We start from the raw sequence: 18,730 nt of genomic DNA on the forward strand, positions 1-18,730 counted from the left end.
TCTCGCAGTCTATTTTGAAGGCAGGCGATTGGAGCACAGCGCGGGGGTGAGGACGCCCGCTGTCAGCATACACGCTACCCAACACACCATTAACCTGTCATTTCAAGACATATCAGGCTTTTTTTGAGCGCAATATCGAGGTGAATATCCCGGACGCTCTAGCTCGCCGAATCTAGGACATTTTTAATTCTTAAAGCGTGTCCAAATCCGTGACGGGAAGACATGGCCACGACTACATGTACGCGCTTCACGGATGAATATCAGCTGTACGAGGAGCTGGGCAAGTGAGTATCACGCGGTTAACGATTGTGCATGTGTGGAACTGTCCTGCACGAAGATTGCATGGTGATATTTTTGGGTCTGGGAGAGCAAACCGACAGCAGTCTCGAGGCGTGGTGGTGCCCCGATAAACGTGCTGTCACAGAGGGAGGAGATAGATACAAGCAAGTCCTGCCAAGAGATCCGCTGACCTGACCACCACTCAGACCCTTTAAAATGAGTTCAAAACATCTCACGTACCGCAGATGCAAGAAATGTTGATTAAGTTGCAGTGCCTCACAAGCTGATTTTTCATGTTCAAATGTAAAAGTAAAAATGCACGTAGCCTAGATGCCTGTTTACGCTGGGTTGTATTTGACATGTCTAAGTTACAATAACATGATGCTTTATCTGTACTATGCTGTGAACTAATAGTTGCTTCTCAAGGAATCGGTAGAGTCGGTTCAGAAAACCAGTCAACTATTTGTTCACGAATCTGATTGAATCAGAGAGGTTCAAAGTAACTCGAATATCGGCAATTCGAGTGAACCGATCAAGTTTTCTTTTTGGGGGGGGGGGACGAATTTCCATCAGTAACCGGATAGCAAAAATATCAACAATTAAAACGTTCTGTATTTACCAATACATGCAGAAACAGATTCGAAAATGACATTTTATTCAAGCAATTTTTTGCCAAGATGTGTAATTAAAGGGATAGCTCACCTAAAAGTGAAAATTGAGTGGTTTAGTCAAAAAATGTCTAAAGAGACACGATCGCTTTATATGATGAACAACAGACTGAATTTAGGCTTTTATTCACATAAACATTTATAATCACACACATCAGTTATGGTAAACGGAAGCTGTTCGCTTGACATTTGAGAGCCAATGAGGTTAATTCTCCTGTTCTTCTACAAGAACCAATTAAAGCTGCAGTCCGTAGGTTTTTTTTGGTTAAAAATTATCCAAAATACATATTTGAGAAAATACATAACCAGCCAGTGTTCAAAACTATCTGCTTGCCGTAGCTCGATTCAAAACGGTAAGCTTGTAATAATGTTTTTAATTCCAGTGGTACTGGTGGATTTCCGTGGGAAATTCGAGCATGTCTTTGCGTCATTACGTCACATCTGTACACATAAAGAAGGAGTCTCGGCTAGTAGGCTATATTGCGTGTGAGGATGCTGGAGGTGGAGATTTATAGCCTTTTCTCACAGCACTTTATATAAATAAACGTATCAATTTGATGGCGGATCCAGAAAGGTTCAAACGACATTCACCAGTGACAACAGATTTACCCGCTGTAAAATGTAAAAGACTTCGTTTGGACTTCGGAGTGGCTAACTTACAGAAAAAAAGAGACTGCAACCGGACCCATGCGAAAACAAGGATTAATATCAGAAGGACATTACATGTAGTCACACAATGCTGACGTTGTTAAAATGAACAATTTGAGAACAAGCATCTGGGGCGGCAGTGGCTCAGTGGTTCATGTGGGTTGTCTACAAACCGGAAGGTTGGTGGTTCAATCCTCGGTTCCACCTGACCAAGTGTCGAGGTGTCCATGAGCAAGACACCTAACCCCAGCTGCTCCCGACGAGCTGGATGGCGCCTTGCATGGCTGCCGTCGCCCGTCGGTGTATGAATGAGTGTGTGAATGGGTGAATGTGAGGCAAATGTAAAGCGCTTTGGTGGCCATTGGGTCTGTGAAAGCGCTATATAAATGCAGTCCAACAAAGTATAATTTGCAGTTTTGCTTGATATGATAAGCGATTGTTAGATTTAATCAGTGAGATTTACTGCAATGTCAGACCCAGAACAAAAGTGGATGTTTCTTACTTGTTCAGATTACATTTTTTCGGTGAAAATTCTTATGTTGGTCATACTTTCAAAAATAATAATCTGTGATTCTGAATGCCAGTATCCACACCAGCGCTGTGACTGACACACACACTTTGTCACTCTCCTCAAACATTGTTTCCTTCCGCGCTGTGCAGTGTCGAAGTACAGCTCACGTAAAGTTTGATAATTCCGCGAATGACTGCAATTGCAGATTTTGAACAGAGATGACGACAGAGGAAAAACTGCGGACTGCAGCTTTAAGTTTATTCTCGCGCGTCAAGGATGTTTTGTTGAGCTTCGGTTTATGTTCTGATCAATGTTTATATGTGAATAAAAGCCTAAATAAAATCTGTTAATCATATAAAGCGATCCAGTCTCTTCAGAAAATTTGGACTAAACCGCTCAATTCATACGGATTAGTTTTAGAATCTCTTTATGAACTTTTTGAAGCATCAGTTTCAGTTGTGTAGCTTTCTATGGAGCTGTCTATCAAAAACATTTGTGTTCCAAAGATGAATGAAAGTCTTAAGGGTTTGGAACGACATGAGGGTGAGTAATTAATGACAGAATTAACATTTTTGGGTGAACTATCCCTTTAAATTCGAATTTTAAGATTGTATACTGCAAATTCAAATTATATTTAGTTTTTTAAAAAAAATAACTTTTATGAGCTAAAATATACTATTTTATGAGGTCAATGGTCATGGGCTGCATCAAACTAACAACTAAATTGATTAATGTAATACCGTTAATAATAAAACATTTAAATAGAAGAACATAATAAAGACCAATATGTGGTAAGATATGGCTTTGTTGAAATGTTTTTGCACATGTAATAAATTAATCCACTCTGGAATTTCAAAGAACCGGTTTAAAATAACGATTCTATCAGGCCTAATAAAAGGAAAAAGACTTTCCATCACTACTATGATGGTCTCTTTCATATCCACATATTATTATTTAATATTACTGCGTATAACATTTATTCAGAAAAATCATTCTTCGTAAGAGCCATCAAAATAGGCTGGTTAAGCAAGAGACGCACATTGTTTGTGCGGAAATAGTTGCTTTAATCTGAGTTTGGACAGCGGGTGCTTTGTGTGTGTAAGAGCATAGCAGCCCAGGTTTGACCATCTCTTTAGTTTAAACTACCCGTTTGTCGACTTTTGAATTTCACAGTTTCAAATATGAGTTTAGAGGTAATGTAAATCCCCTCTGGGAATCAGTATTGCATGAACAATGAATGAATGGTGAGACAGGAGGAGAAAATGAACAGCAAGGATGATGAGACGTAGTGATGCTTTCACAGATCTGAAGGGGCAGGAGCATTTGATGAGGGTCTTGTCACCCCTCAGGCCTGAGGTTTAGCAGAAAACAAATTACAATTTTCTGCTCAAACCAGCGGAAATATGCAGATCGTTGAACGTGACCTCTGACAGCACATTGTAGTACAGAATTGCTTGTGACCTGTGTGTTTGTCTCTCTTTTTTTACCCAGTACCTCCAGTCATCCCAGTAATGCAGAGAGAGGTGGAGGAGGAGCTGAAGTCTTTGTGTCACATTGACCCAAAGCCCCCCCCCCCCCCCCCCCCCCCACACACACACACACACAAACACACAAACAAAAAACACACATCCAGCCCTTATAAATCACTAAGGGCTTGAACTGGCCTGACAAAAACAGGTTCCATTGAAGAGCACTTTAATGATAACTCTGGCATGTTAAATTCTGCCTAGAGACGACCCCTGACATGATTAGCACTGGTTTTGAAAAAAAAAAGAAAAAAAAGATGACTTAGGTATTTTTGTATGCCACCGATTCATTATTCACGCAAAGACCAGAGACATATTGAGAAAATATAGTAAGGGTCAATATTGTGATTATTAAAATCCAAAGGCTGCTATTGAATTAAATATATGTGCTCCGCGTTTCAGAGCACTGTGTTCGTGAACAGCTCATGATCTGGTGTTTTCAAAACAAGTAAAAATTAAATACTGCTCCACACAAACTCATCTCTGCAAGCGCTGTGTGTTTGGGTCTGGGAACGCATCATGCACCAACCAACCATCTGAGGTTTTTCACCAAAATAAAAAATTGATGGTGTAAAATTTGAAAAGAAATATTAATTGTTAGTTTGTTAGTTACTATTACTATTTTTCTTAAATATTAGATTTTTTAAAGTGTACAGTGAAATATAAGTTTCATTAATAATTTTAATTAATATTATTAATTTAATACATTTTTTAATTTGTAAAATTATTATTACTGACTGAAAATATTAAACAAAATAAGAAATATTACTATTGTAATATAATAATAAATAATACATTTTCAATATTTATAAGTAGTAGTGGTATTATTATTGTTGTTATTATAATTATTATTATTATTGAAAATTGCAATCACAATTTTTTTTGTTTTAGAAAAATTGCAATTAGATTTTGTTCCCCAAATAATTCAGACCTACTATTTGTATTTCATCACAACCCATGTATGATAAACATTGCCATAATAACATAAGTTGAGTGTGATGACATGCAAACCTGCTACATCACAGTGTTTGCGTTATTGCGTAAATGTAGATGTTTTTTTTTAAGGCCCAGACTTTTTCTCACCATTATGATTTTCTGACTCTGCATAAGTTGTGAGAACTTATCAAGACAAACCTACTGTACTATATTTTATTCATATAACACAAACCCAGTCGAGTATATTTTATTAATACAGGCTGCCAGAATTAGCTCTCGTTTTAGTGACGTCAGCCTTCACAGTCGAACAGACACTACTGCAAAAGAGTTCGACAGCGTGATGTAAGGACATTTAAAATAAAGAAATAATCTGCTGTGTTTAACATGGAGGGCCATTATTTTACTCTCTTTGCTTCTGTTTTTTCCCTCCTGAAAGGGTAAAAACAAACACCAAACAAGCTGCCAGGGTTTAAGGCAGTCTTTTTGATGTTTTGCCTTTTAATTTTTATACAGCAGAAACTTCACTGTCAAGACGTAGTATTATAATGGCAGTTCTGCTATTGTACTGTCAGAACCTTATACTTAAATTCTCAATTATTTTTTTTTTCCCCCAGGGGAGCTTTTTCAGTGGTGCGACGATGTGTGAAGTTGAGCACAGGCCAAGAATATGCCGCCAAAATCATCAACACCAAAAAACTGTCCGCGAGAGGTGAGTCAATGATGGGTGAATGCAACAGATGGGTTTTAATTCTAGGAACAATTTTACAACTAATATATAGTGTGAATAGGGTTGCAAACGGGCAGAATTTTCCAGAAACTTTCCATGGGAAGAAAAGCTGGGGAATTTTGGAAATATTCCAAGTTGGAAACTTAATGGGAATTTACGGGAATTAATTGGAGATTTGGGATAACTTATACAAACTGTATCAGATACAAACATTTTGTTTGGTCGTAAGTAGACATGCATGCAAATTTTTCATTTTTTTTAACTTTGATTTGTTTGTGAGTTCGATACTGTCATTGACCAACAAAAAAGTATGAATGTTGAATAAGATAATCATATTCCCAATGAATGAATTTAAAGTCGCAATATAATGGAAGCTGCAAAATGTCATTGTGACAAACATCCAAGAGAAACAGATTATCGAAAAATATTTTTTTTTAGGGCAGGAACTTGGTTCTGTCCATCAGTTTCTATCCATGACATTTTGATTAAAAAGTACGAGGTCAACAAAAAATTTGGAATATATTGCAATGTGCATGAATGAATTGTTCACAATATTATAATTGAGATACATTTAGATAATAGATGATGTATTTCCAATTTTAATACCAACTTGTGGCAGCACCATATTAAAGACTATAGAATAACGCTTAAACATCTTAAAGGGACTTTGACCATATGCAGTGATGACATTATTTTGTAATAACATGGTACTTTGATATGATATACACTATTGTACTGAATAATTAACATTTTAATGTACTGCAGTATTGACATATTTCGATAGATATCATGGTACCATGTCCAAAAAACCTTGTCCGTACCAAATTGTAAACGCTCAGAAATACAATCCTAGTACATTCAACGGACATTTAAAATTCTACAGCATGCTGATAACTATATTTAAATCTCCTTCCATGGTTACTGTCATTGCCAAAGGTATATTCAAACACCATGTCAATGAGAGAGAAACTACACCAGTGAAATGACAGAAAGAGATTTTCAGTTTTTACGACATCCCGCTGTTGACTGAGGGGTGTAAATCTTTTTACACCCTTCTGTCCTCCCTTCTGAAACTTGAAGCCAGCAGTTGCTTTGCCAAAGTGTCATCCTCATCGTGTCCTCCATTGGCTGTGTGGTCATTGTGGTGAGAATGTGTAATGTGGAGAACAAGCACTTGACATGTATTTGATTCCACAGACGCTGAAAACCATTTTAAAATAGGCCCAACAACCTTCTAAATACAGCTCGTGTGGAGAAACACATTGCTGTCTAATTGTGTGGTTAGAGGAAACCAAATCAAGGTTGGGAATGTAGAATTTATTTATTTTTTGAAGGAAAGACATCTTGGTTAATATGGTTTTGGATTAGTATTTTAAGTGTTATCTTTCTTGATGATAACACTTTAAAAACATCATAAAACCAGGTCATATTTTATCACAAAATCATAAAAATAATAAACAACAAACCTAATTATTTGTGTGTGTGTGTGTGTGTGTGTGTGTGTCTTTTTATATACACTAACTTTAAAAAGTTTGGGGTTGGTAAGATTTTTTTAAATATTTTTGAATGAAGTCTCACCAATTGAATTTATTTGGTACAGGACAGTAAAAATATAGTAAAAACCGTAAAATTGTGAAATATTATTATAATTTAAAATCACTGTTTTAATTCTATTCCAATATATTGATTTGGTGTGCTTTTTCTTCTTATTTCTTCTTATTTTCAATGTTGACATTCCTGACAGGTCAACCTAGCCCTTTTCTTTTATTGTAGATTTGTGTTATTGTAGCATAAAAAGCAAGTAAAGGATGATAAATGTTCACAGTGTTCGATTTGACATGTATTTGACAAAATAAGGTGCTGCGGTGGGTCATGTAGATTAGGAGTGACTGTCTTTAGGCTGAGAGTTACTCTGAGGAGAGAGAAACAATATGATCTGTCAAGGGGTTAGAAGGAGGATGGGCATGAGAGAGGAAATGTGACCTAGATATACAGAAAGAGAATGAGTGGGAGAGAGAGTGAAGGAATCATCATGAATGACTTGGAGAGAAAGACACATAAAGAGAGGGCTGACAGTGAAGGCACCTTTGGCACTTGGCAGCTGTGTGTGCATGTGTGTGCGCGTGCATAAGAGAGGGAGTAGTTACATGCCTGGAGCACGAGACTCTCATCTGATCCAGAGAGATGGTCATGACCCTTGCAAAATGCACAAATATGTTCATGAGATGTGATTTGAAGTAAGACCCATTGCGTTATAAATTAACGCTATTAAATTAGTCGTTTTACTTGTACATTTTGCACACTTTGCACTGTACAATTGTCTCTCTAAGTTAGACGCAATAGTAGCGTTTTAAAATTCTTTCCCTTTAAAGTATCACAGCTATATCCATACACATGCAGATGGCCGTAATCGTCTAAATCATGTTGGAATCATGTTGTTTTTTATTATTGTCACTAGCGTTAAAGGAACACATCTTATGTAGATGCGAGAAACATGTCAAATCAAGCTTCCCCCAAGGGCGTAGATTTGGTTTGAACATTGGGGGGGTTGAAGTTTGGGTATGCCTCCTGATATTGTGATTATGGTATAAATAATGGGGGGGTTGTAATGCATAGATTTAAATATTGGGGGGGTTATATCCCCCCCATCCCCCCCCACAAATTACGCCCCTGAGCTTCCTTAAAGTCTCAATGTTGCGACAGATCTTTTGTGACGTACACCGGAGTGAAATGAATTGTCGAAAAGAAAAAATGTTGGGCGGTGACTTGGTTCAATCCGTCAGTTGTTGATTGGATGGAGGCAGTTCAATTGTTCACAGTAAGATCAATAACATAGTGGCACCTAGTTGCTTCTAATTCTTCTGTACCACCTTTTGAAGTCAGTCTAACTACAACCAGTATTTGAAACACGAGCAAACCAAACGGTTTTCCTTTTAAATGCTTACTTACAAAACATAAAATTATACATAGACATGGTACGCACGGTCAAAAAACTGTGTTGCTTCCTACGTCTCTAACTTCAAACTAAACTAACTACATCCAATCGCTTACGCTATGACGTAGTGCTATCTGACTGGAAGCTCAAAATACTGAAATGTCATCAGATCTAAACATTACTAAATCGTGCATTTTAAACCAATACATTTCTTATGAATTTTCATGAATTGTTTTTTTTTTTTTTTTACTGTTTTTAAACTAAATTATTATTTCAGATGAACTAGTCCCTATGTGGCTCATTACGCATTTAGAAAATAGATGAATTTCCATTTCATGCCAACTTTAAGACAAATTTCTTTGACTACATTTTGAAAATATCTAGTTTTGCACATACATAAACTGCCAAACCACCAAAATGTTTAACTAGCAAGACATTGCTTTCACCTTGAAGTATTGATACTTGGTCTCGGAAATGAAGTGTGAAGTTTTTATTTAAATTTGATACAGGAAGACCATTTTAGTTGGAGGGAACTCATTAGCTAGAGCGGATCTCCGTAGCTGGGTTGACAGTGTTTGGTGCTGGCGTTCTAGTGTTGCGACAGCTTCATGAGTATGTGTATAACTCCGAGAATGGCCAGCAGCTGAGCCTAAGGTCAACGCACATCAGCGACAGACAAAGGGGGTGGGATTCCAGACCTGGCTAATAGTCAATATAGTAGCCCATCTCTGTGATGGAGGTTAGTATGAGTAAGATGAGGCAGTGCCAAGCCATTAAATCATAAAATATGGCAAGGCTGAGAATAAGGACAACAAAATATTGAACAGTAAAGGTGGAACGTGATCAAATGGAAAATAAAACTTATAGGCTAATTGGCTCTTCATATGGAACTCAACTGTGTGACCTTGAGTGTCAGTTGGAATGAATGTCAGATAATGGTTAGATTATGTTTATACATCATACATTGGCCTCTGCAATTTATTATTATTTTTTTTACAATTAAGGTGCACTTAAAAATGGATGAATGTTTTTGCATTACAAAACAAAGGATCAATCCAAGTGTCATTTATCTTAAAGATGGCACAGGCATATTTTTTTAAGCAAAAGTTTTTTAGTTTTTTTTTAGCAGAATAGATTGATATTTGTATCTACATAATATGTGAATGTGTATATTATAGATATTTGTGGTTGTCAAACAGTGGAGAAGTCACCAGAGAAATGTTTCAATAAAATGAAATTAGTTCTGGGAAAAGTCTGCCATCATTTATTTGCCACTTGGTTTGATATTTCATGCAATCATGTAATGACATTCATAAGACACAATTCATAATTTTCCAGATAATGTTTGGGACCACTGTATATCCAACCTAGATTTTCTGAACTATAGTGAATCCGTAAATGTAATATTATATATTATATTAAATGTGTATTTTTAAATTAAGTGGTAATAAAATTAAACATTATATTTTAAAAATGTATACATTAATATGAATGTTTATTATAGTATTTGAATGGTTGAATGGTCAAATAGTGGAATTTTTCATGACTATATCCTAACTGGTTGAATTGTATTGTGAATTCAAAACTTTCACTTACTACGTCAAAAAATTTGTTGTGAAATTTTGCAAACCTTAATGCCCAGCGTTGCAATTTTGCAAGGTTCCAAATTATCCCCCAGTCAGTGTTGCACAATATACAGATACTAGAAACTGCTGTTAAAAACATTTAACATTTAACGATTTAAATTGTTGATGTCGCCTTCAGCCGTGTCTGTCATTAGGGAAAGCTGATTTTTAATTGCATGTGTTGCTGTTGGCTTTAATTTCACTGATGCGTCTTGAGGCATTTTCTGCTGCTATCAGTTTGGTGAGACATTAGACAGCCTTTTAAAGCATGAATCATACACTTAAGACATACGTTTTGTATTACCCTTATCCATCTGGGGCTTGATGGGGTTTTAGTGCTGTTTCTGTTGATTCTGTTGATTTCTCAAGCATGGAGCATTTATTCCATTTTCAGTAGCACATCATCATCATCATTAGCGTCCTCATTATTGTAAGCATTATCCTAGGCAGTGCGTTCTGTGTCCAGATGTGCCAGTTGGGCGCTCTTCAATAACCAGGGTTTATATCGAGAGGTTTGTATATGTATATGTTACATAGATATAGACGCATAGATGGTTGAGCTCCTCAGGCTTAGGTGACTGGTCAGGATAAATATAGATTAGATATTAGTTCAGGGCTTTCACTTTCACTGTCTGAACCTTAAATCTAATCTGGACATTCTGAAGTAACACATTGTGTTGAGTCTCTATCTAGCCACTCTCATTTCTGGGCCGCACTTATCTTTTTATCAAGACTGAATGAGATCTGGGACATTTAGCCCAACCGTGACAAGCTTATTGTTTGTGATTGCTGCCAGCTCTCATGTTTTTACGCTAAATGCTCAACACCCGACACAGGAAATAATAATGGTGTAATAAAAAAAACATGATGGCATATCAGGTATGTGATGATGTCTTTTCCAATGGAAACCTGGCCTTGTAACTATGTTCTATATCTATGGAGTTATGTAACAGTTTTGAAGTTTTGTTTATTTTGAACTTGGTTTTATTCAAATTCTTCCCAATATTTCACAGTATGTGAATTGCTCTTGGGTAAGGATGCACTGTATATTGGTACCATGTAAGTTATGGACTATGTAGTAGTTTTTATTATTTTATTAGTCAGTATTGGAAATGTATCGGCAGATATTGTAAATTTAATTAATGGGTGTTCATTTTTGCTTATTTTTATATTTAGGTTAGATTTGACAGATCTCAAAATAAATATCTGTTTAAAACAAAATAAAAAAATGTAAAAGTGAATTTAGGAATTTGTGATTTTTTTTTACACAATATTAAAATTGTTGTCTTTTTTATATTTTAGTATATGCAGCTATGACATAGAAATAAGTATAAAATAAGGCTTATCAGTATCCGCCAGCATTTCACTATTAGTGCATCCTTACTGGGCTGTTTCTTTACAGCTAATATCACACTGTTCAGTCAGTGTTTTATCATTTCTGCTCAACACTTCCTGTGTGCTTCTGTCTTTGACCCTCAGACCACCAGAAGCTCGAACGAGAAGCTCGAATCTGTCGTCTGCTGAAACACTCCAATATCGGTGAGCTTTTTACCCTCTCCAATTACAATAAAAAAAAAAAAAGTATATTATATAGGTGGATGTTGTGTGATTTATTCCCCTACAGCCACATGAACCTCATTTCCTTTCTCTTTTTCTGTTTTAGTTCGTCTGCATGACAGTATATCAGAGGAGGGCTTCCACTACCTACTGTTTGATTTGTAAGTGTCAGTATACTTCCTGTCAGAATATTCCTCCGTTTCCCGTCATCAAATGAGCTTTGACGTGAGGAACAGCGCATCTTTATATGAGTCATCCCTCATATGCTATGTGCCTCTGAAGCCTTTTATTCTGTTTTTCTGCACTGTTAAAAGGATAATTCACGCAAAAATAAAAAATGCTGTCATCATCTGCTCACGCTCACGACACTGTATGAATGCAAAAGGAGTACTTCTGCCTTCAAGTCACGTTGGAACGTTGGATTGTATTTATGAGATGAGCACAAATGCACCCCACAAATTGTTATTGATCATAGTAAGTTGTTAAAATTGGCTAACACATTAATTTTATGTCCAGAATTGCTGTACAATGTACATCACGTTGTAATTATGATTTTTCTAAATCGTAAGTAGGAGCTTCCAAAGAGGAGTTTCTGCTGTTCTGATGAAAGTGGATAGTAACTAGTGGCTTTGCTGTGTAACTTCAGTATTATTTACAGTATACTGTTATAGTATTTACTAATATTTTGAATTAGCTTTTATATTTTATATGTTCACTTTTAATTTTCAGTTTTCAATTATTTCAATTAATAATTTTCTATTATTTCAGTTTTGATTTAAATTCATTTTAGGCTATTTTTAGCTTTTCACCTTAAACTTAAGCCGCGTTTCCACCGAAATTACCCGGAGCAATTTGTCCCGGGAATGTTTTTCCCCCAGACCTGTTGCTGTCTGCGTTTCCATCGCGGTCTAAAGTACCGTGAAGAATAGGCAAATTAGTCCAGTGACGTAGGACTGTGCGCGACTTTCCAGTTCCCGCTTAATAAAGCCTGACCCTCGTCGTCGGTCCAGTGGTCGTATTTTTAAAACTCCATTCTTGATTCGAATAGCAAACAACTCTTACTGCACGCAGTATTATTATAGTTGAAAAAAAGACTTGCACTCCGCTCTGCAGCTGGAAGTTTGAACTGAGGCGCTACAGTGATCTGTCACATTTAAGAGAATCAAACAGCATTTTTTGTTTGAATTTTGTGATAAAATGGACAGAATTTGAAAGCTGAGACTTTGTTTCTTATCAAAGTAACAAAGCACAAAGCTCTTTTGATTACTGGATAGGAGATGCGCTACAAAAATGTTAGGTGTAGGGAAAAACCACGGACCTGGCAACCTTGGCTTGAACTATAGGTGATTTATAGGGTCAAATAGATTCTACTTAGACATTTTTTTTTTACAGTTATTGTCCTGTTAACTTTGACACAATGAGTTACAGTCAGTTGCACAGTTTTGATTGATATGTAATAATCGGCCCTGATCTTCAGCTGTTGTTATACAATCGGCCGATGACGATAGTGAAAATAATAGCTTTTATCGGTATCGGCCAATGCATCGGTGCATTCTTAATTATTATGCATTATAAAGTTTTAAATCTTTATATTAAACATGCAGTGATATCAGATGGGCTATAATCAAAAACATTCAATGCCTCCCCAAAATCATGCCATCTTTCCTGAGAATTTTTGCATTGGATTCTCGTCTCCATGGAAACTGAGCTTGAGGAAGAGATTTGCACTAGAACGGGAATTTTGTTTGAATTAGCAAATAGCTAGGGTGAACTTGTTTCCTGTGTTTTAGGGTGACTGGAGGGGAACTCTTTGAGGACATTGTAGCCAGAGAGTACTACAGTGAAGCAGATGCCAGGTAAGAATGCTTTTCTTAATGTTTTCCTCTCTTCTTCCCTTTCTTCTCTCTCATTGGCCCTAGCTTGTTGCACCCGGCACCACCACATACGCGTTCACTGTTAGTTTTTGCATTTGGAGATGCTATTTGAAATGCCATCTTCCACAGTGCAACACACAGATCTTGCTCTTTTTCCAGCACACACTCTAGGATGAAATGTGGCCTTTAGCCTAAAAAGGTGGCCAGACAGAACTGCACACTAACATTGTTTGAGGAAATTAACTGTATGATGTTGTGTGTAGTTCAGGTGCTTTATGTGAACTATATAAAGGGCCTTTGTTCAACACTCTAGATTAGAACAATTCTAGAGTGTTGTTGTTGTGTGTTTTGTCTAGATATGTCTTTTTCCACTGATCTATCTCTGTCCTTTTATCATGCATTATGTCTCTCTCCTTCTCATACACACACACCTGCTCAAACAAACACAGACACAGCCTTTCTGCAGGCAATTTTTTGGCTATCCTCTACAGATCCCTTTCCACGGTGTGTGAGTGTGTGGTTATGTGCTATTTGCCAGGGTTTGCTGTATGCAGTTAAAGGTGTTAGTCCTGAGCATTATCACCTCTGTGGTGCAGCCCATATAGTATGCAATTCATGCTGACTTCCCTGTGTACATCCTGTGGGTGTGTGTAACGCATTCATTTGGGCAGTCTCTCTTGTGTTTTTTTTTTTTTTTTTTTTACCCAGCGCTTGTGCCATGGTATTGTTAGCGTGGTGGATGTGGCATAGCAGTTAAATCCTAGCCTGGTAACTGGTAAAAGTTTAAACCCTGCAAGAGACAATACATAAACTGCCACTATTTTGCCCTTGACACCAAACCTCAGGTTTCTTTTAGATGTGTGACATTTGACTAAATATATAGTTGAGTGTGTGTGTGTATATATATATATATATATATATATATATATATAGACATTTCAAAAACATAACTTGGATAGATAGATAAATAAATGAGTGTGTAAATATAGTATATAGATTTTTTTAAATCATCTAAATATAATTGTATAAAACATAACATGTTTTAAGTCTGCTTTTTTTTTATTAAAAAAAATACAGTAAAACCCGTAATATTGTGAAATATTATTACAATTTAAAATAACTTGTTTTAAAATATGAATTTTAAAGTGTAATTTATTCCTGTGATGGCAAAGCTACATTTTCAGCATCAATACTCCAGTCTTCATTGTCACATAATCCTTCAGAAATCATTGTAATGATGATTTGCTGCTCAAGAAACATTTCTCATTATTATCAATGTTGAAAATAGATGTGCGGCTTAATATTTTGTGGATAATGTGATACATAATTTTTTTTTAATGAATAGAAAGTTAAAACAACAACAGCATTCATTTGAAATATTTTTTGTAATGTGAAAGTCTTTACAGTCATTTTTGATCAATTGAATGTGTCCTTGCTGAATAAAAGTATTAAAAGTATGAACCCAAAATTTTGAACAGTAGTGTATATAATAAAAATATAAAATAAGAAAAGATTTGAGGTTTGATATAAATAAAATGCACAAAATGAATACTTAAATTACTGTGCAAGTAAAAGCGAATAATTTTTTTTTGCAAATGAAATACAGCATTTAATGGTCAACTGGTCTGTGCAGAACGAGTACTCAACTAGTCGATTACTTGTACAATCCATAATACAGGTGTCTGATTATATTATATTATGATCTGGGTTGTTATCAAGGGTTGCAGGTTCAATCTCAAGTGTTTAAAATGTATAAACCACAGTTACTGAGCCTCCCTGTCTTGATCTGTCACCGCTATTAAAGTTGAGCAATGTGCATATTTGCCCATGACCCAGCTGTTAGTTACCACATTACACTTTAGCTGAGCTAAAGGGCAGTTTACTCTTTTAAAGTGTACTTGTTTGATGTGTTTACACTGTAATTACTGCAATTACATGTACTATATTGCACAGGGGCTCTTATAATAGGTTTCTATAATGCCCAGAGAGGCCTCTTGAGATGAAATTATAGGCCGATAACTGTCTGTTTGAATCAAGTGCTAGCTTCCATTCCCTAGATATCCTTGTCAAACAAAGTGCAGGTTATCACAGCACAATTTTGAGGGTGATATTGCTTTTATACAACTTATATTTTAGACAACAACAACATCATCAATAATAATTATAATAAACAATAATAATTATTAGGCTATTATTTTATTATTATTATATAAAATAAACAGCATTGTTTTTATATGAAATAATTGTTACATTTATTTATAAATATTCATTATTATCATTATTATATTTCTTATTTAAATATTATTTATTATGGAAAATTATAATACAAATATTTTTTACAAAAATGAATATTAGAAATTTCAGTTGGAAGTGAATTATCATTTACCACTATAATCATTAGAAAGTTGTAAAGTTGACAGAGAAATGAAATGGATGCAGGGAAACATCTCAGCTTCTTCTCTAGTGCTCATCTCCTGCTGACCTGCTTCCAGAAACCTGCTGTCTGTCCCTCCTCTTGCTCTCTTTCCATTCTTTCCATCTCTGTTACTCTCTCTTTCACTCTAAACGCCCCTCTTCTTGTGAAGCCCTGCAGTCGTGCGCTGCCCCCTGCCTCCTCAGAGAGAGGGAGAAACTAGGGCTCCAATTAACACACGTAATTAGGGCCTCGTTTTTCTCCCCTCCTCCCATTCTCCACCTGTCTCTCTCTCTCTTTCTGTCTGCCTTCTGTCTTTTATTCAGATATTCTAGCTTTTTCATTCTGTGTGTGATGGTGTCACTGACACCTTCTCCACTGTGTTGTGGCTCTTGTTGTTGGATGTGTGACAGAAAGTGAGTATGACGCTAATGTAAATGGAAACGGGCCCAAGCTTTAGTGATTTAAATCAGCGAAAGGACTTTACTTATCATCTCTTATTCATATTATTTGTCAAGCTAGTCTATTAAAATATTTGTAGTTTTGCATACATGTATACAGTACATGTGTATACAGTATAAACACACACACACACACACTCTCTTTACAATTTAGATTTAAGAATTATATCCTTGCAAAATTGAATACAGAGATTAAGTTGTGTAACAAGATGTTCTTTATTTAAATCCTATGTTTTTGTCATAACTAGGGTTGCAAAGGAGCGGAAAATGTCCGGTAAATTTTTTGGAAACTTTCCAGAATTTTGCTGGGGAATTTTGGAAATATTCCAAGTTGTAAACTTAACGGGAATTATGGGAATTTATGGGAATTAATTGGAAATTTGGGGTAATTTATAAAAACTGTCTCATACACACACACACATATTTCTGTAGCATTGTGCTGATTAGCTCCGCCCACTGTGAAATCTCAATAGTCTCAATAAAACTCATTGTGCCTAGTAAGGATACATTGTTGGTTGGATTTTCCCACTCAATATTTTTTCCGATTTTTTTTTTTAAATCTAGCTGTGTACTACAGTTACTCCCATGAGCAGGTCGACATAAACACATACATGAATTATTAAATATATTAGACAGTTTGTATTTCTATCCCACTGGAACAATTATGTTGGCTCAGGTATATATATATACACACACACATATACATACATATACACTACAGTTTGGGGGCAGTGCAAAACATTTTTCTTTCATTTTTTTTAAACATTTATTAAACAAGAATCCATTGTAAAGACATTTAGAATGTTACAAAATATTTGTATTTCAAATAGATGCATTTGTATTTTCAAATAAATGTATTTCAAATAAAACTTTCTATTTTCCAAAGAATCCTGAAAAAATATGAACTGTTGATGATAATGCCTACAGAACGACCACTGGCTCTGTACCCCTTTACCTAAACTCACTAGTTCAGACTTATGCGCCCTCCAGAAGCTTGAGTACTGCAAGTGAACAACGCCTCATCCCAAAGATACGCAACATCAATCTCAGAGCCTTTACTTGGACTGATCCCAGCTGGTGGAATGACCTGCCTATCTCAACCCGAGTAGCTGAGTCTTTAGCCACTTTCAAGAAACGACTAAAGACACATATTTCATCAACACTTGACCTGTTAATACTACCACTTACTCTTTTATTATATTTTTTATTAATAAATTAAACCTTGCTGACAGACTAGTCTGGACTGTTCTAGACTAACTGGGTCTTGTCGTAGCACTTGCATATAGTTGCCCTGTTGTTGGTCTGATGGCTTCTATTCTTCTCCTCATTTGTACGTCGCTTTGGATAAAAGCTTCTGCTAAATTATTAAATGTAAATATTTCTTGAGCACCAAATCATTAGAATGACTTCTGAAGGATTTTATGACACTGAAGACTAGAAAAATGGTTTCGCCATCACAGGAGTAAATAATATTTTGAAACATTAAAACAGAAAATGTTTTTTAATTGTTTAAATATTTACTGTATTTTTGATTAAATAACTGCAGCCTTGGTGAGCATAAGAGACTTCTTTTAAAAAAGACAAAATCTTACTGATCCCAAACCTATGTATATATTTGTGTGTATGGTGTTTGTGTGTGTAATTGCTCTTCAAAGACACTATATTGTTGTAAATCCCCACACCAGCATTTATTCTCACATACTTCAGATTTAACACACACACACACACACACACACACACACACACACACACACACACACACACACACACACACACACACACTCTCTCACTACACCTGTTTCTCCTCACCTCCCTTCTCCTACTCTCTCTCTTTCTCTCTCTGATCTTGTTCTTGTTGTTGACAGTTGTGTGTCTCATGTCTAAATGGTTTTGTCTCTTCACTTCCATCATTCACTTCCCTCTCTCCTTTTAATCCCTCTCTTCCCTCTCTTGTTTACTTCACTCTTCCCATCTCTTGTATATCGATCATTCAACCTGTCACCTTGCTTTCTCTATCATCTCTGCTCCTTTTGTTCAATGCACTGCCATCACTTCATCAATCGTTTGATTTCACTCTATCCATCCTCACATTTCCCCCCCACCTCTCATTCCCTCCCTCTCCCCACTCTCCTTTTTCTTTTCTTCCGTTTTGTCTTCACAGTCACTGTATCCATCAGATTCTAGACAGTGTCCATCATATTCACCAACATGACATAGTGCACAGGGACCTGAAGGTCAGTATGTAGCTCACACACTGCCTGTTTATGGCCCGTCTGTTTGTCCCTGCTTGCTCCTGTCTGTGTGTCTGTAGTTGTAGGCTGTCTTGTCTGTCTGTTTGTCTGTGTATGGCATCATGGGCTTCCCCTAATCCATTGACTGCCTTCCCAAACCTCCCGAATCCTTACTTCTTGCGCTTGATCTTTAGCTTGATGCTGTTGTTCAGATGATCAGAAGGTGTCATGGGTATTTTTTTTTTTTTGCTTATGAGGTTTTTACTTGTTTTTATTTTTTTGTTCCTCAACTATTACTTTTAAAGGGATAGTTCACCCAGAAATGCAAATTCTGTCGTC

At 36.2% G+C, this 18,730-nt stretch overlaps 1 protein-coding gene across 50 annotated transcripts in view; it reads left to right on the forward strand.

Moving 5' to 3' along the window:
• The window catches only part of camk2b1 (calcium/calmodulin-dependent protein kinase (CaM kinase) II beta 1), a 73,323-nt gene continuing 54,593 nt past the window's right edge, over window positions 1–18,730 (forward strand). For 22 of the 50 annotated variants that reach the window (XM_056263739.1, XM_056263742.1, XM_056263745.1 and 19 more), the window contains exons 1-5: window positions 2–284; window positions 5,183–5,277; window positions 11,335–11,394; window positions 11,519–11,573; window positions 13,203–13,268. In XM_056263739.1, coding sequence (XP_056119714.1) covers window positions 223–284; window positions 5,183–5,277; window positions 11,335–11,394; window positions 11,519–11,573; window positions 13,203–13,268 — 338 coding nt within the window. In that variant the 5' untranslated portion in view covers window positions 2–222. Of the gene's footprint in view, window positions 285–5,182; window positions 5,278–11,334; window positions 11,395–11,518; window positions 11,574–13,202; window positions 13,269–18,321; window positions 18,395–18,730 lie in introns of those variants that run through there. The other 28 variants (XM_056263771.1, XM_056263776.1, XM_056263769.1 and 25 more) reach the window with 8 other exon arrangements.

The sequence above is a fragment of the Rhinichthys klamathensis genome, unplaced genomic scaffold (assembly GCF_029890125.1).
Source record: "Rhinichthys klamathensis goyatoka isolate OS25496 unplaced genomic scaffold, OSU_Roscu_1.1 h1tg000210l_1, whole genome shotgun sequence".
Classification (NCBI taxonomy): domain Eukaryota; kingdom Metazoa; phylum Chordata; class Actinopteri; order Cypriniformes; family Leuciscidae; genus Rhinichthys; species Rhinichthys klamathensis.